Here is a 19,776-nt window from a genome sequence, read left to right as displayed (position 1 = left end):
AGTTATATGAAAAAGTTTGGACACCCCTATTAATCTTAAGCTTATTGTTTTATAAAATTGGTGTTTTTGCAACAGCTATTTCAGTTTGATATATGTAATAACTGTTGGACACAGTAATGTTTCTGTCTTGAAATGAGGTTTATTGTACTAACAGAAAATGTGCAATCTGCATTCAAACAAAATTTGACAGGTGCATAAGTATGGGCACCTCACCAGAAAAGTGACATTAATATTTAGTAGATCCTCCTTTTGCAAAAATAACAGCCTCTAGTCGCTTCCTGTAGCTTTTAATGAGTTCCTGGATCCTGGATGAAGGTATTTTTGACCATTCCTCTTTACAAAACAATTCCAGTTCAGTTAAGTTTGATGGTCGCCGAGCATGGACAGCCCTCTTCAAATGATCCCACAGATGTTCAATGATATTCAGGTCTGGGGACTGGGATGGCCATTCCAGAACATTGTAATTGTTCCTCTGCATGAATGGCTGAGTAGATTTGGAGCGGTGTTTTGGATCATTGTCTTGCTGAAAGATCCATCCCCTGCGTAACTTCAACTTTATCACTGATTCTTGAACATTATTGTCAAGAATCTGCTGATACTGAGTGGAATCCATGCGTCCCTCAACTTTAACAAGATTCCCAGTGCCGGCATTGGCCACACAGCCCCAAAGCATGATGGAACCTCCACCAAATTTTACTGTGGGTAGCAAGTGCTTTTCTTGGAATGCTGTGTTTTTTTGCCGCCATGCATAACGCCTTTTTGTATGACCAAACAACTCAATCTTGGTTTCATCAGTCCACAGGACCTTCTTCCAAAAAGAAATTGGCTTCTCCAAATGTGCTTTTGCATACCTCAGCCGACTCTGTTTGTGGCGTGCTTGCAGAAACGGCTTCTTTCGCATCACTCTCCCATACAGCTTCTCCTTGTGCAAAGTGCGTTGTATAGTTGACCGATGCACAGTGACACCATCTGCAGCAAGTTGGTGCTGCAGCTCTCTGGAGGTGGTCTGAGGATTGTCCTTGACTGATCTCACCATTCTTCTTCTCTGCCTTTCTGATGTTTTTCTTGGCCTGCCACTTCTGGCCTTAACAAGAACAGTCCCTGTGTTCTTCCATTTCCTTACTATGTTCCTCACAGTGGAAACTGACAGGTTAAATCTCTGAGACAGCTTTTTGTATCCTTCCCCTGAACAACTATGTTGAATAATCTTTGTTTTCAGATCATTTGACAGTTGTTTTGAGAAGCCCATGATGCCACTCTTCAGAGGAGATTCAAACAGGAGAACAACTTGCAAGTGGCCACTTTAAGTAGGTTTTCTCATGATTGCATACACCTGGCTTTGAAGTTCAAAGCTCAATGAGGTTACAAAACCAAAAAAAGTGCTTTAGTAAGTCAGTAAAAAGTAGGTAGCAGTATTTAAAACAAGAAAATGATAAGGGTGCCCATACTTATGCACCTGTCAAATTTTGTTTGAATGTAGATTGCACATTTTCTGTTAGTACAATAAACCTCATTTCAAGGCAGAAACATTACTGTGTCCAACAGTTATTACATATATCAAACTGAAATAGCTGTTGCAAAAACACCAATTTTAAGAAAACATTAAGCTTAAGATTAATAGGGGTGCCCAAACTTTTTCATATAACTATATAAGGCAGCTCCCACACAAAGTAACAAAACTGGCGACTCTGAGGATTGCAACCAACTTCTCAAACATCTTGTTATGAAAATTAAGGCGACTGGTCCGATTACAGTGGCTGAATACATGAAAGAGGTCATAGTCAGAGCATGGACTGCAATGTCTGGACCAGTCATGGGTTTTCTGACGTGAATTCAACAGCCTTTTAGGAACATATTAGGCTATTAAATTCGTCAGGAGACGAATTGAGACATCATAATCCATCTTCAGACCAGGAATGTCAAACGTGAGAAATCACCTTAATACTGAGATCTTTTTGCAATTTTCTAAAAATCCTACGCCTCAATTCCGACTTGGGGAGATTTTCTGCTTTTATGAAAACAATGCTTAATCACTATATCAATAAAAATCAATACAACTTTCTAATTTTTTTTTAACCATGTTCGTATGCAGCTGATGGAATAAATTAGAAGTATACCATATCTTTTGGTGATTGGCATGGTTTTTCTATTCATTCTTGACACTTTAAGTGGATTATGGACTATTTCTGTGCCACCGAGCACAATCAATAAGATGGTGGTGGATCCATAAGCACATGAGTAATGTGTGGCTTCTAGTTCTACAAGACAGAACAGTGCCAGCTTGCTTTATTCTACTGTATTGTTTGCAGTCTGTGAATGAGAACATTCTTGTTTACAGTCAGAGGCAACAAACCTACAAAGCTTTTTTTGGTCTCAGCTGAAAAATGCAATTGTATTCAGTCAAGGTGAGATAAAAGTCTAAACTCCAGTCTGATGCATTGTAACAAACTAGCAGAGAACTTTGTGAGGCTTCTGCTGAAGTATCAAGTTCAGACAGCACTAGGTAAATTGGTTACAATTGTATCTACTTCTTAAGGCCCCGTCACACTTAGCGACGCTGCAAAGATCCCGACAACGATATGACCTGTCAGGGATCGTTGCTGCGTCGCTATGTGGTCGCTGGTGAGCTGTCAAACAGGCAGGCTCACCAACAATCAGGGGAGTAGCGACATCGTGGAAAGAATCTTTCCACGAAGTCCTGCTCCTGGTTACCAGCCTGCTGCTGAAGCAGGAGCAGGCTGGTAACCATGGTAAACATCGGGTTACTAGGGACACACACGCACCTAGTAACCCGATGTTTACCATGGTTACCACTCTGCTATAGTGAGCGGGAGGTTACCGCTCACTTTAGCAGGCTCGTAACCATGATAAACAACGGGTTACTAGGTGCGCGTGTGCCCCTAGTAACCCGATGTTTATCATGGTTACCAGCCTGATCGCTGCTCCCGTTGGTCACACACAGTGATGTGTGCTGACCAGCGGGAGGGCAACGACCAAAAAATGGTCCAGGACACTTTGCAGCGATCAGCGACCTCACAGCAGGGGCCTGATCGCTGCAAAGTGTCACACATAGCGACATCGCTGGTGAGGTCGCTGTTGCTTCACCAAAACCGTGACACAGCAGCGATCTCGCTATGTGAGACGGGGGCTTTAGCCTAGAGAACTATGCTGCAAGTTCTGGTTTGCAGTCTCGGACTGTGGGTTATGATGGTAAGGGGGCTTTCACACTGCGTTTCAGCACCTGTTCGTTGGTCCTGTCGGGGCTTACGTCCGAATCCCTCACAAATTTGATTCATAAGTATGCGTAAAGGGGGCTATAGCCTATAATGGTGCCGACAGACCGAACGTGTGTTCTGTCGTGCATTATTTTCGAGCTTGAACGCCTACTGGAGGTGTATATATACAGTACAGACCAAAAGTTTGGACACACCTTCTCATTTAAAGATTTTTCTGTATTTTCATGACTTTGAAAATTGTACATTCTCACTGAAGGCATCAAAACTATGAATTAACACATGTGGAATTATATACTTAACAAAAAAGTGTGAAACAACTGAAAATATGTCTTATATTCTAGGTTCTTCAAAGTAACCACCTTTTTCTATGATGACTGCTTTGCACACTCTTGGCATTCTCTTGATGAGCTTCAAGAGGCAGTCACCGGAAATGGTCTTCCAACAATCTTGAAGTAGTTCCCAGAGATGCTTAGCACTTGTTGGCCCTTTTGCCTTCACTCTGTGGTCCAACTCACCCCAAACCATCTCGATTGGGTTCAGGTCTGGTGACTGTGGAGGCCAGGTCATCTGGCGTAGCACCCCATCACTCTCCCTCTTGGTCAAATAGCCCTTACACAGCCTGGAGGTGTGTTTGGGGTCATTGTCCTGTTGAAAAATAAATGATGGTCCAACTAAACGCAAACCGGATGGAATAGCATGCCGCTGCAAGATGCTGTGGTAGCCATGCTGGTTCAGTATGTCTTCAATTTTGAATAAATCTCCAACAGTGTCACCAGCAAAGCACCCCCACACCATCACACCTCCTCCTTCATGTTTCACGGTGGGAACCAGGCATGTAGAGTCCATCCGTTCACCTTTTCTGCGTCGCACAAAGACACGGTGGTTGGAACCAAAGATCTCAAATTTGGACTCATCAGACCAAAGCACAGATTTCCACTGGTCTAATGTCCATTCCTTGTGTTCTTTAGCCCAAACAAGTCTCTTCTGCTTGTTGCCTGTCCTTAGCAGTGGTTTCCTAGCAGCTATTTTACCATGAAGGCCTGCAGCACAAAGTCTCCTCTTAATAGTTGTTGAAGAGATGTGTCTGGTGCTAGAACTCTGTGTGGCATTGACCTGGTCTCTAATCTGAGCTGCTGTTAACCTGCGATTTCTGAGGCTGGTGACTCGGATAAACTTATCCTTAGAAGCAGAGGTGACTCTTGGTCTTCCTTTCCTGGAGCAGTCCTCATGTGAGCCAGTTTCTTTGTAGCAACTGATGGTTTTTGCAAATGCACTTGGGGATACTTTCAAAGTTTGCCCAATTTTTCGGACTGACTGACCTTCATTTCTTAAAGTAATGATGGCCACTCATCTTTACTTAGAATTTGTATTATGGCAAGAAAAAAGCAGCTAACAGTCTATTCAGTAGGACTATCAGCTGTGTATCCACCTGACTTCTGCACAACACAACTGATGGTCCCAACCCCATTTATAAGGCAAGAAATCCCACTTATTAAACCTGACAGGGCACACCTGTGAAGTGAAGACTATTTCCAGTGACTACCTCTTGAAGCTCATCAAGAGAATGCCAAGAGTGTGCAAAGCAGTCATCAAAGCAAAAGGTGGCTACTTTGAAGAACCTAGAATATAAGACATATTTTCAGTTGTTTCACACTTTTTTGTTACGTATATAATTCCACATGTGTTAATTCATAGTTTTAATGCCGTCAGTGTGAATGTACAATTTTCATAGTCATGAAAATACAGAAAAATCTTTAAATGAGGTGTGTCCAAACTTTTGGTCTGTACACACACATATATATATATATATATATATATATATATATATATATATATATATATATATATATATATATATAACATCAATGTATTTTGTTAAAGAACCCCTTGATAACCACCCCAAGTATGTGAAAGCCTACCACTTAGAAAAAAAGTAGATTTCAGCCATAAGGCTTCAGAAATATCTGAATTTACTTGGAAGCCTGAGATTGTAGAATATGTGGTCATCATATCGGTCAATTGAATGTACACTGTTTCACCTAAGTGCCGATACACTGGATTTGTTCAAGGTTGGCTCTTGCTTCAGCTTTTCCTGTTCTTCATATTCCCTCAGAGAAGCCAGAATACCTGCTTCCAACATCTCCTCTTCTAAGGATACTTGATCTCCCGACCAAACAGGAGTCTCTCTAAAATTAGAAACGCTTGAAGCTTCTATCGTTTCCCCAGGTATCGCCAAATCGTTGAAAAGATCTGTCTCATAGGCCTCTGTATAGGAGAATGGAAGTCTGAGAAAGAGGAAGAATATTATAAGATTAAAGTAAGAAATCACTTTGTATATTTAACATCTTGCATGAAGACGTAATGAAATGTTAATGTATGTATTACTTACTGCTCTTGGGCTGTGGAATTCCCATCATATAATAAAGAACTTTCTTCTTGAGTTGGTATAAACCGTGCCATGTTAAAAGTTGCCAGGCAGTTGCAGACGTGCATGCTGTCCAATGCATGTCTTTTTGAAAGCAGCTCTAAGCGATGAAGTAATCCAGCGCGAGCTACAGGTTAGCTGTAAGGAATATCTCCAACAATCTGAGTTGCTTAGATACTATAAGGGATGCTGCTGCTAAAATGTGTACAGCGGGGAATTAAGTATTGAACACATCGCCAATTTTCTAAGTAAAATATATAATTTTCACTAAGTGGCAGGATTGTTCTCTAATTACTGATAGATTTCAGATAATGTCATTACTTTCCATGGCTTTTTGCACCTCTCTTTCTTCATGTGTTCAATACTTTTTCCCTATGTTGTTTCTCATTATTACATAAACTTAAATTATGGACATCTATAGTTTAATTTCTTTGCCTCTGTGGATTGGATGGGTTGTTACAGACATCTAGTGAGAATTTCATGTCAATAGCACCTTTAGAAATATATTTACTTAGAAAATTGGTGACGTGTTCAATACTTCACAGCGACCTCTCTTTAATACATAGCATCCTCTCTTGTTAGATATAAAATGAACTATACAATATATTATTACTATATAATAAGGGACAGCACTATACATAACTTGAGAGGATACTACATAATAAGGGACGGTGGTATACATAATAGAAAAGAAAACTATGTAATTGAGGACATCACTATACAGTGGCATGTAAAAGTTTGGGCACCCCTGGTCAAAATTACTATTATTGTGAACAGTTAAGCAAATTGAAGATGAAATGATATGATCTCTAAATGGCCTAAAGTTAAAGATGTCACATTTCCTTAGTATTTTAGGCAAAAAAATACATATATATTTTCATCTTTTACATTTTAAAAAATTACAAAAAGGAAAATGGGCTGATGCTGTGCTCTCCATAGTGTGTTTGGTAAAAAAAAGTACCTAGAGCAACTGGCCAGATTGCCTTCATTATTAACTGCACCAGCGGTATGTCCGCCCTTGTGTTAATGATATGCAAATGATGAAACAATGGAAACGTTTTCAAACATCTTCAGTATTGAGTATGAGCTCCATGCACAGAAATACACACACCTGGACGCCTTGGCATAAATCTTTACTCCAGCATATCGACAACTGAGATCTGGAGGCAAAGATTAGCTATTTGGGGGTGAACAGGATCATGCATTGTGGATTTTCATGTGCTCCTTCCAATTGTTCTTTCTCATCCCCCAACTGAACGTAATGGACATTTGTCTGTTTTCAACCGTATTAACTATGTAACTATGTAATCATGTCATGAGGTTACTTACCCTTTAAGAACCAGGGGATTTTTCATTTTTTTCCTCACCATGTTTCCAGAGCAATAACTTTTTTTAAATTTCCATCTATATAGGGCAGCATGGTGGCTCAGTGGTTAGCACTGCAGCCTTTTAGCGCTGGGGTCCTGGGTTCAAATCCCACCAAAGACAATATCTGCAAGGAGTTTGTATGTTCCCCCCGTGTTGGCGTGGGTTTCCTCCGGGGTCTCCGGTTTGCTCCCACACTCCAATGACATACTGATAGGGAATCTAGATTGTGAGCCCCAATGGGGACAGTGATGATAATGTCTGTAAAGCGATGTAGAATTAACAGCGCTATATAAGGGAGTAAAATAAATAAATAAATAAAAATATAGATGTGTGAGGGCTTGTTTATTGCAGGACAAGATGTAGTTTTTAATGTCCCCATTCATTTTACCATATAATGTACTGAAACACGGGAAAAAAAAATTCAAGTATGATGAAATGGTGAAAAAAAAAAAGCAGTTTAGCCATTGATTTTTGGGGGGGTTTGTACTTATGTGTTCATATGACCTGGAAACAGAATTGTCCACGCCAGTTTTTTCTACTTAACTGATGAAAGAAAATTCTGAAAAAGGACCCGCAACGTTTTTAGTTTTCTGTTAATGAAGGGATTTATTTTTGTGAATTGAGCTGATGTTTTTAACTATACCAGTTTTCTGTATATAAGATTCTTTGTTTGATTATTATTATTTTTTATTTTAGAAGGGTGGGATTACCTAAAAAAAAAAATAAAAAAAAAACCTTGCAGTTCTGGTGTTTTGATTTTTTTCTTCTCTTTTTGGAGTTTACCGATTGGGTTAATTAATTCCATATTTTAATAGATCAGATTTTTATGATTGTGATACCAAGTATGTTTATTTTAATTATTTTCCTTTACTTTTAAAAGGGAGGCTATCTGATCTTTCATATATATTTTTAAAATACTTTTTTTTCTGTATTTTAAGCATTATTTTTTAGTCCCCTTGGTGAACTTGAACCTGCGATGGTTTGATAGCTTATAAAAGACAATGCAATGCCAATGCTGAGCCTCACATGAGGATCAAGATTACAGCAACAGGGTTCTTCAGCAGACTGCATGGCTGTCATAGTAACCCATCAGTCCCCTGGAATCGCGTTGCAGAGGCATCGGAGCGCATTCCATTTATATACCGCTGTCAAAGATTTACAGAGGCATTTAAATTGTCAAAAGGTACGGCCAGAACTCAGCACCAGCCGCAGCTGTTGGAAACAGATGCCAGCTTTATAACATACAGTAGTTCCTGAGCCTCCTTCACATCTGAGGACCCATTCCCAGGACTTGAATACAACATCATTTTGCGGGAAGGTGTTAACGATTTTCTTAGGAATGTTCTGCTTTGCTGAATGCACTTGGGCGCACAAATCATCCAAATCCGATGCTGGCTTTGCAATTGTTGACCAATGTCATTGCAGATGTGCTTGATGGAAGTCAAGACCAGAAACTTTGCAGCACGTTAACACGTTTAGGCAACACAAGCCTAAATGTGCTATTATTGCCTGCATTGCCTAGAGACCTTCACAACGATCCGACTCCTGGGAGTATCGTGTGGGGTGGCAAGATGTAAGGTGGCTAGAGCCATCTACTCTTCATTCCAGCTACACTAACAGCTTGGTGTTACATTGATTAAATAGCTGAGCTAGTAGTACGGCCATTTCTCCAAACTGTCCCAGGAGCTATTTTTCCAAAAGACAACACCAGGTCGCATGTTGCTCATGATATTGTGAGCAGCCTATGTGGCCTAAACGTGTTACCAAGGCTTGTAGCGTTTCTCAATTTGCATTCATGCAGCACATCTGGAACATACTTGGTTAGCAATTACAAAGCGAGCTGATAATTTGCATGCCCAAGTGCATTCAGTGAGGCAGAACATTGCTCAGAAAACCATTAATAACCTAGTTGATAGCACGCCAAGGCGTTAAATTGTGTATATTTCTCCGTGTGGCACTTATACTTGATAGGCTTATGACAGTTGAAATCCGTTTGAAAAAGCACTTAAAAAGTGCTAAAATTAATTTACATATGCTCTGCAATGTCAATATGATTTGCTCTGTATAAAGTTAGGTCCAGATATATTTGGACAGTGACAGAATCTTTGTGATTTGAGGTCTACATGCCACTATTTTTTATTTAAAATGAAACAACTGAGATGCAATTGAAGTGCAGACTTTCAAGTTTAATTAAAGGGGTTGAACAAAAATATCCTGTGAAAAGTTAAGGAATTGCGACCATTTTTCTACAAAGCCCCCTCATTTCAGGGGGCTCAAAAGTAATTGGACAAATTAACTTTACCATGAATAAAATGTTAATTTTTAACACTTTGTAAAGAATCCTTTGCAGGCAATGACTGTCTGAACTCTGGAAGCCATGGACGTCCCCAAACGCTGGGTTTTCTCCTGTGTAATGCTTTGCCAAGCCTTTACTGCAGCTGACTTCAGTTGTTGCTTGTTTGTGGGACTTTCTGCCTTAAATTTTGTCTTAAGCATGTAAAATGCATGCTCGATGGGGTGGAGATCTGGTGATTGACTCGACCATTAACCTTGCTGCCTTTGGTTCAATCTGAGCAGAAATTAGAGCTCTGTATACTTCAGAATTCCTCTGGCTGCTTCTGTCTTCAATCACATCATTAATGAACACTAGTGACCCAGCGCCATTGGAAGCCACGCATGCCCATGCCATCACACTGCCTCCACCATGTTTTACAGAGGATGTGGTGTTCTTTGAATCATGAGATGCTATAAGCCTTCTCTATACTTTATTCTTCCCATCATTCTGGTGCAGGTAGATCTTGGTTTCATTGGCACAAAGAATGCTATTTCAGAACTGGGTTGGCTTCTTTGGATGTTTTTTGGACTCTCTATTTTTAAGGCTGATTAATGGTTTGCACATTGTGGTGAACCCTCTGTATTTCCTCTCATGAAATCCTCTCTTTATGGTAGACGTAGATACTGAAACACCTACTTCCTGGAAAGTGTTCTTCACGCCACGCAAATGTAGTGAAAGGGTTTTTCTTCACCATGGAAAGGATTCTGCAATCATTCATCACTGTTGTCTTCAGTGGATGTCCAGGCTTTTTTCAGTTCCCAAGCTCTTTTTTTTTTTCCGAATATACCAAACTGTTGATTTGGCCACTTCTAATGTTTCTGCTATCTCTCTGGTGGATTTCTTTTCTTTTTCAGCTTAATAATGGTCTGTTTAACTTCCACTGAGAGCTCCTTTGAAAGCATGTTGTGGCTTCACACAACAGCTACCAAATGCAAATGCCACACCTGGAATAAGCTCCAGACCTTTTACCTTCTTAATTGATGATGGATTAATGAGGGAAAAGCCCATGCAGCCCATTAAAGAGCTTTTGAGATAATTGTCCAATTACTTTTGGCCTGTTACTCCAATTTGTATATGAATACCCTTAATTTAAAACTGAGAGCCTGTGCTTTAAGCCCATATTGATTATATAACTGTATCTTGAATATGTATTGTTAAACAGCTAAAATGCCAAAATTTGTGTCACTTTCCAAATATTTCTGGACCCAATTGTATAGTCAGTGTTCTTTACATTCTTTTAGCCTGCTTCAGGTTTTGAAAACTGTTCTAGCAGCTTCTGTTTGGAAACCGCTCACTAGTTTATATATGCATTTAAAAAAAAATACGCTAATGGCCAAACTGCTGCAAAAATGATCAAAAAGATGCAAAAGAAGACGCTTTAGGAAAAACACCCCCAGCATTTTCCTGAAACGCCTTCTAAAAACCCAGTGGGTGCTGCAGCATCTAAAAGATGCCTTGTGCACATACCCTTAGATTGTTTCCTATAATGCAGTGCTAGTAATGCTGCCATTTATCTAGCATGGCTTTCCAAAACAAATAATACTTCGTAAAAGTTATTTTTTCTGATTCGACTTAGACATATTACTATTGTATTTAGCTATATTTTGCACTTACCATTTTAAAAATCCAATTTTGAGATGAAAGCTGGCCCCGGATCCTATAATGCTTAGCTGTGCAGATGAAGATATCTAAAGATTTCAGATTGCACAAAAGAAACTTATGGCTATGCAGTTGCTAGGACTGACGCTACTTCACAGCTACTGAGGCTGTAAATACTGTATATACATTAACCCCCCTTTAAAAAAAAAAAGGATCTGGCCTCTATTCCACAAGATAATTATACTTAGTACTTAAAATGTTGTTACATGGGATTATATAACAGAGTCCATTGCTTTTCCTAATGAATATCACATGAAAGGATACTGGCCAGTCCACAGATGATTCCACACATATGAAATAGAAGTGAAGATTCTGGAAAGAGTAGCTGAGTGATCAATACAATTCCATAAGGTAACACAAAAGATACCTTTTTGCCAAGTCTCCATGTGACAGCTTTGTGCTTAGCTACCAATAGTGACAACTGGGTGGCAAGGTATCCTGAAGCAGGCACTGGTGGTATTGGCATGAGGAAGGATATTAGAAGGTAAAGAATGGCAGAACACAGTGTGCCCAGGCAGGACAACTGCAGAAAGTAAAAGGTGCCAAGACGTTCCTCCATCCTCCAGAACAGAAGTGGGAAGAGAACCAATGATAATACAAAGTGCTGATTGTCAGTGGCACAGAGTATGTGTGTGAAGAGTCGATGCCCTAAAAAAAAAGATAACTAATATTATAATATTTAAAGAAGCTCTTAAGCATTAATTTTTCCATCAATGCACCCCATCTGATTTCTATCACACCACTCTGTACGACTCTTATACGTGGTATACTGACATGAAGTTCAGCTTCCTGTTTGCTTCTCTTCAGCCTCCATTCTGATTACTAGATTTCAACCTGAATTTTATTCTTTTATGCTCGTCTATAAATCCCATGAGATCAGTGTCACGTGGGCATCTAGAGCTAGTAACAGGTCTGCCTGCTGTGGAAACAGTGTGATTAGACGCTCATCTATTTTCCCCTAAATATGTTAATAAAACATCAGGATACAGTTAGGAGATTGAAATATTATCTTCTTCGTTATAACTGTGACAGAAGCTGTGTAATCATCATCAGTATATGTGATAGGAGTTCAGCCTATGATATGGACATAATGTATAGTACAATTCATGCAGTTTCATAACACAGGACCTACTGGTGCATGAAATGCTTATGCTCTTGAAAAAAACAAAAAACAAATTTGCATTGAACTGATGACCAATGAATTTCAAGGGTGCCTACACTTTCGGCCATGACTAATTAAAATTATATATACACATATATCTATATATCTCAAAGACTGACCAGTCACTTCCAAACAAAAAACGGGTGTGAACTGGTGCAAGCTAAGAGTACCATCTCCATATAGAACTAATAAATAAAGCTGCACTCTGTAACGCTATAGCATGCAAACATGGAATATATGAAATTGGAATTGCATTACTGTACTAGAAAATAGACAATTCAGGTCTGCCCAGCTCTAGCTCAGCAAGATAGGATGGTGAGCGTCTGTGAACAGCAATTTTCATGTTTTGCCACAGATTCTCAATGGGATTTGGGTCTGGACTTTGACTGGGCCATTTACATATATGAATATGCTTTGATCTAAACCATTCTATTGTAGCTCTGGCAGTATGTTTAGGCCGTTGTCCTGCTGGAAGGTGAACCAACACCCCAGTCTCAAGTCTTTTGCAGTCTCTAACAGGTTTTCCTCCAGGATTGCCCTGTATTCAGCTCCATCCATCTTCCCATCAACTCTGACCTGACCGTAAACAAAAAATCGCAAAAATAAATTGCGGTTTTTGTAAACTTGGATTTTGTTTCCCCATACAGTCCTCATACAGCTATATCGATGTAAAAATAAAAAAGTTATGGCTCTTGGAAAAAGGAGGAAAAACAAGAGAGCAAAAACTGAAAATTGCCATGCCACGAAGGGGTTAAATGTGTCATATGTTTTTCGCTTACGTTGGAATATTTCTGATAATAGATTGGTAAACGAGGGACTGTCCCTTCTGTTTATTCCTCTCGTTTTATGCTTTTTAGGTATCCATTTTTGGACTACATAGCATTCCCAGGACTACGGCGGAACTGCGTGGGATTTTTTTTCCCAATAAAGTGGTGAACGAGGGATAGTGTGGGGGAATCTTAAAGTATTTTTGTGTGTGTGTGTTTTTTTTGGATTACTGGATTAGTAATGGGGGTGTCTGCTAGATATCTCTCCATTACTAACCCCATGGTTTGATGCCAGCTGTGATTTTTAACAAATCACAGCTCTCATCAACCTCAACTACCATTACCCTGTTTGCCACCGCACTAGGGCAATCGGGAAGAGCCAGGCAGAGCGCCATAATTGAAGCATCTAATGGATGCGCCAAGTCTGGGGAGGCTGTGAGCTTGTATTTTTAGGCTGAGAAGGGCACAAAAACAAGGGACCTTCCCAGCCTGATAATATCAGCCCACAGCTGTCTGCTTTACCTTTCCTGTTTATCAAAAATAGGGGGGACCCCAAGTAATTTTTTTCCATTTATTTAACCCCTTAAGGACCCTGGGATTTACCATTTTTGCTTTTTTCGTTTTTTGCTCTCCTTGTTCCCAGAGCCATAGCGTTTTATTTTTTGGTCAATATGGCTGTGTGGGGGCTTATTTTTTGCAGGACGAGTTGTAATTTTGAACGACATTACTGGTTTTACCATATCATGTACGGGAAAACGGGAAACAAATTCCAAGCGCGGTGGTGAAATTGCAAAAAAAGTGCAATACCACAGATTTATTTTTTTTTTACCACGTTCACTGAATGCTAAAAGTGACCTGCCATTCTTATTCTCCAGGTCATTACAAGTTCGCAGATACCAAACATGTATAGGTTCTTTTTTATTTAAGTGGTGAAAGAAAAATCCAAAGTTTGCTAGAAAACAAACAAACAAACAAAAAAACCCACGCCATTTTCCAAGACCTGTAGCGTCTCCATTTTTCGAGATCTGGGGCCGGGTGAGGGCTTATTTTTTGCACGCCGAGCTGACGTTTTTATTGATACCATTTTTTTTATTATTATTATTTTATTTTGAATGGGGCGAAAGGGGGGGGTGACTTAAACTTTTATATAATAACTTTTATGTAATAATCAGCTGACATGTGCTCGGTTTAGTGAGGGCTCAGCGCCGGAGCCCTCACTGAACCGGGGGTGATGGCCTGGGCTTTAAAGAGGTTAATAGCTAAATACAAGTACAGTAAAACACTAATTATAAATCTCACGGATATCTATCTCATTCTATTCCAGTAGGTGTCACATGAATGGTGCGCATTGAAGTCACACTTTATATCATCCGTCTGCACGTGTGTGGGACGTATTGATATCCGTGCTGCTGTTAAAAAAATGGACATGTCCACGTGTGGGTCACACAGACCGAACACGGACATGTGCGCAGCCCCATAGATTACAATGTGTGCACGCGTGTAAGTGTCTCCCGTACATGTGAAAACTGTCATCACACATACTGGAAACACTGACGTGTGAAGGAGGCCTTATACTAACAGGCTGCCTAATAGGTCACGAGTCTTGCAGGATCTATTAAGCTTTGATCTATGGTACATTGGAGGCTCTTGTAGGGCTTCTGATTGCTATAACCATCAGCACCCTGGTCACAATTGTGCTGTGGAGAGCGATCTCCCTATATCACCCTCCTTACATGCAGTGGTCAATATTGAACACATAATGCAAGGAGTTCATTAAGCCTCTGCCACTACTGACAGCGCACAATCCCCTCTGATATATCTTTGCTGACAGGGGGAATTGAATGCTGGTAGACAGCGGCAGCCCAGGGACTCTGTCAGCACAGAATGACTGTTCAGACCAAGTACAGGCGCTCAGTGTTTCATGGTGTGGCCAATCATTTACATACATCTTCCCACCGGCTTGGTTTCCATCTATCTCCACCCTTAACTGGCTATATGAAGCCAGAGCTGTCAATCAAAGAAGAAAGGGGTGAAGATAGAGGGACCACAAGCAGATGGGAAGGTGTATTGTAATGACTGACCCTGCCGTGAAGCACTGAGCGCCTGTACTTAGTTTGAACAATCATTCTGTGCTGACAGAGTCCCTTTAAGGAACATTTTCGAGCAGATTCACTGCAAAAAAAAAAGTGATGGAATATTGCTCACTCTCAACAGTTCACTGTTTTTCTCAGCTTGCTCACAAGTTGACATGGACCCACCTCTACGACTAGTCACCGATGCGGCTTGGTCCCCATGGCCATTAAAAGTATGTTTTTCTCTGAAGCGTTTCAGAGCATCCAAGGCTGAGATCGTACAGCCAGTGCCTGATACATAATATGCACGGATTGGGCAGTATGTATCAGATGTCAAGTTCCCTTTAACATATTATTATTACAATTTTGTTGGACAATTGGTGTAATGAATGTTCTCACCATCCCAAATTTCTTGTAAAGTTTCCAGATGCAAAAGCAAATCACTGCACGAGAGAGTGATATTCCCCAGTACCAACAAAAGCATCAGCAAGAGGCATCCTAGTGGTGGTCCTTTTCTAATCATCAATCTCAGCATCTCTGTGGAGAGTGTGAATGCCCTTAATTACCTGCAAAACAGAATAGTTATTCTAGCACATTACAATAAATAGGTAGGCTATGAGGGAAAACGTTTTTGTTTTTTTTTAATTTTTGCATCACTGCATTCTGAGCGCAAAAGCTTTTTCTCCATTTTGAAGTTTGTTAGCGTGAAGGGTAACCCTCTCTCACCCCAATGGCCCCCCACTAAACGATTTTGGGGTACCGATGGTTGTCAAGACAACTGGTGGTCAAAGAATAACCTCCGGGATTGCCAGGTAAGACGGCCTATTAGGCAAGCAGAGTCTAACAGGCTTCTTGTCACTGTAACCAACAGCTCTAATACCCTGCAATACCCAAGTATTGCAGAGCATTAGACTTAAAGGTGTTATCCGGACTATTTAATTTTTTTACTATGGGCCTAAGAAGTAACAGGCAAGTACTTGCTCACTATCTGCCTTTTCTACCCAGTGCTGGCTCAGAGCGATCACAGACCATTCCAGCCAGCGATTCTGCTGCGTCACGTCAACAGAGCAGCTCTTATGGACTGATCTATCGATGGGGCATGACTGCCAACGTCAGCGAGGAGCCGGCTGTCTATCAGCATGAGATCGATAGTTAAACCCCTCAAACAAAGCAGCCGAAAGAGAAGCAGCTGCTCTGTCAATGTGACAGTTAGTTCTCAGGCCCATAGTAAAAAAAAAAAAAAAAAAGGCCCGGATATCCCCTTTAAGTATTGCAGGGTTTTACACAAGCAATTCGACTATAAAATGTTCAAGTTCCATAGAGGGACTAAATAAAAAACAGTTTAAAAAATTTGACTAATAAATATTAAGGAACGTAAAAATCAGGAAAAGATGTTTCTCCATTTTTTATGTTTAGTGTCTTTGTTATTGTCACATCCGGAACGACTATAAAATGCTACACTAATTAACCCCTACAGTGAACACCGTAAAAAAAAAAAACGAAATAAAAAACTTGCCATCCTGTCATCCCAGTGTAGTCTGATTATTGCAGACGCCGGCAATGGAGGAGATTGAGAAATTAGTTTCTTCTTGGTCTCCTCCACACCTGTGCTGCCAGTCTCCCAAGCGAGAGATTGGAGCACAGTGTACTGACACTCGGCTCACACTCTGACAGAGTCTGAGCTGAGTGTCACTTGCACAATCGGCCCGATTCTCTCGCATGAAAGAATAGGCAGCAATGTGAGCGAGTCTTTAAGGGAATAAACATACAAATTTAGAAAATTGCTAATGTTTCTCAATTTTCACATTTTCATAAACGCAAATCATATCGACCTATAACTATCATAAAGTACAACATGTCACAAAAAAACAGTCTTCGAACCTCTGGGATATGTAGAAGCAATCCAGTTATTACCACATAAAGTGACATGTCAAGAGTTGAACAATTTGTTCTGGTGAGGAAGGTGAAAACAGCCTTCGGTGAGAAGAGATAAATGACACCATTTTGGGATACATTTGATATGTAGAATTTTTTTTTATCAATTGCCATTTTCTGAGTTTTTTTTGTGGGGTCTTTTTTTTTTTTTTTTTTACCGTATTCAACATACAGTATAAATAACATGTTAAAGGAGTCCTAACGTAAAAAAAATCCAACATACTCAACTACTGGATTCCCCAGCTGATACAGGTGTCCCTCAACCTTCTCCTGGCTTCCTCTTGTTGCAGCCAGTCAGTGACCATTGATTTGTCTGCAGTGATCACCTTAAGCCCCCTACCCGAGGAGGAAGCCAGGAGACCGGCAGGGGTTCAGTAGGTAAGTGTTTTTTGTTATGTTAGCACGGCCATGGGCAGATTATTACTTCCTGGCCGAGTTGACGTCCATTGGTACAGTTTTAGGGAACATACAACTTTATTATCATGATTTTTTTGGCTTCTTTTGGAGGCGAGATAAATAAATAAAATAAAAAAACCACCATATTGGTTTTGGTTTTATTTTATTTTTATTACAGCATTTATTGTGTGGGTTAAATAACCTGATCACTTTATAGTATGAGTCGTTAAGGATGCAGTGATACCGATTAGATGTACCTGTATTTCTTTATATTTTTTTGGAACAATAAAACATTTTTGTTGGGATTTTTTTGTGTGCTTTTATTTATTTTTACAATTTTTATGTTACATTTAAGATTTTACATTTTTTTCTCACCGATAGTTGGTATACAGTTAGGTCCATATATATTTGGAAAGAGACAACATTTTTCTAATTTTGGTTCTAGACATTACAACAATGAATTTTAAACAAAACAATTCAGATGCAGTTGAAGTTCAGACTTTGAGCTTTCATTTGAGGGTATCCACATTAAAACTGGATGAAGGGTTTAGGAGTTTCAGCTCCTTAACATGTGCCAGCCTGTTTTTAAAGGGACCAAAAGTAATTGGACAGATTAAATAATTGTACATAAAATGTTCATTTCTAGTACTTGGTTAAAAACCCTTTGTGGGCAATGACTGCCTGAAGTCTTGAACTCATGGACATCACCAGACGCTGTGTTTCCTCCTTTTTGATGCTCTGCCAGGCCTTCACTGCGGTGGTTTTCAGTTGCTGTTTGTTTGCGGGCCTTTAGTTTAGTCTTTAACAAGTGAAATGGATGCTCAATTGGGTTGAGATCAGGTGACTGACTTGGCCATTCAAGAATATTCCACTTCTTTGCTTTAATAAACTCCTGGGTTGCTTTGGCTTTATGTTTTGGGTCATTGTCCATCTGTAGTATGAAACGACGACCAATCAGTTTGGCTGCATTTGGCTGGATCTGAGCACACAGTATGGCTCTGAATACATCAGAATTCATTCGGCTGCTTCTGTCCTGTGTCACATCATCAATAAACACTAGTGACCCAGTGCCACTGGCAGCCATGCATGCCCAAGCCATCACACTGCATCCACCGTGTTTTACAGATGATGTGGTATGCTTTGGATCATGAGCTGTACCACGCCTTCGCCATACTTTTCTCTTTCCATCATTCTGGTAGAGGTTGATCTTGGTTTCATCTGTCCAAAGAATGTTCTTCCAGAACTGTGCTGACTTTTTTAGATGTTTTTTAGCAAAGTCCAGTCTAGCCTTTTTCTTCTTGATGCTTATGAGTGGCTAGCACTGTGCAGTGAACCCTCTGTATTTACTTTCATGCAGTCTTCTCTTTATGGTAGATTTGGATATTGATATGCCTACCTCCTGGAGAGTGTTGTTCACTTGGTTGGCTGTTGTGAAGGGGTTTCTCTTCACCAAGGAGATTATTCTGCGATCATCCACCACTGTTGTCTTCAGTGGGCGCCCAGGTCTTTTTGCATTGATGAGTTCACCAGTGCTTTCTTTCTTTCTCAGGATGTACCAAACTGTTGATTTTGCCACTCCTAATATTGTAGCCATTTCTCGGATGGGTTTTTTCTGTTTTTGCAGCTTAAGGATGACTTGTTTCACCTGCATGGAGAGCTCCTTTGACCGCATGTTTAGTTCACAGCAAAACCTTCCAAATGCAAGCACCACACCTCAAATCAACTCCAGGCCTTTTATCTGCTTAATTGAGAATGACATAACGAAGGGATTGCCCACACCTGTCCATGAAATAGCCTTGGAGTCAATTGTCCAATTACTTTTGGTCCCTTTAAAAACAGGGTGGCACATGTTAAGGAGCTGAAACTCCTAAACCATTCATCCAATTTTAATGTGGATACCCTCAAATGAAAGCTGAAAATCTGAACTTCAACTGCATCTGGATTGTTTTGTTTAACATTCATTGTGGTAATGTCTAGAATCAAAATTAGAAAAATTTTGTCTCTGTCCAAATATATATGGACCTAACTGTATATTGTGTACAGTGTAAGCAGTAATGCTGCTGTGAAAGGTGCATGTCAAACTACCTGGCAGCAGAGCTAGGCATGGAAGCTGCTGCAAAATGGTTAAAGGGAAACAGTCAGCAGATTCATGGTGTGCTAACTAGTGATGAGCGAGCATGCTCGTTACTTGAGATTTACGAGCATGCTTGGGTGTTTTCCAAGTATCTTCCATGTGCTCGGGTGTTATGTTTGAGTCACTGTGTGTGCATGATTTACGACTGTTTGACAGCTTTAATACATGTGAGGAATATCTGTTTCTTAGGCATTCCTCACATGTATTAAAGCTGTCAAACAGTCTCAAATCATGCACAGAGATTGACTAAAACATAACACCCGAACACGCTAAAGATACTCGGAGAG

General features: G+C 40.1%; 1 protein-coding gene across 2 annotated transcripts in view; it reads right to left on the bottom strand.

Annotated features, from left to right (window-relative positions):
* Positions 1–19,776, bottom strand: part of RHBDD3 (rhomboid domain containing 3) — a 39,581-nt gene that overhangs the window by 11,549 nt on the left and 8,256 nt on the right. For both annotated transcript variants that reach the window (XM_073671907.1, XM_073671899.1), the window contains exons 2-5: positions 15,424–15,590; positions 11,288–11,671; positions 5,626–5,788; positions 5,276–5,521 (exon numbers count right to left, since the gene is read on the bottom strand). In XM_073671907.1, coding sequence (XP_073528008.1) covers positions 5,276–5,521; positions 5,626–5,788; positions 11,288–11,671; positions 15,424–15,559 — 929 coding nt within the window. In that variant the 5' untranslated portion in view covers positions 15,560–15,590. The remainder of the gene's footprint in view (positions 1–5,275; positions 5,522–5,625; positions 5,789–11,287; positions 11,672–15,423; positions 15,591–19,776) is intronic.

This window comes from Phyllobates terribilis, unplaced genomic scaffold (genome assembly GCF_046119375.1).
Source record: "Phyllobates terribilis strain yellow unplaced genomic scaffold, ASM4611937v1 Scaffold_1__5_contigs__length_1240528914, whole genome shotgun sequence".
Lineage (NCBI taxonomy): Eukaryota > Metazoa > Chordata > Amphibia > Anura > Dendrobatidae > Phyllobates > Phyllobates terribilis.
This window is presented reverse-complemented; position numbering and strand designations above follow the sequence as displayed.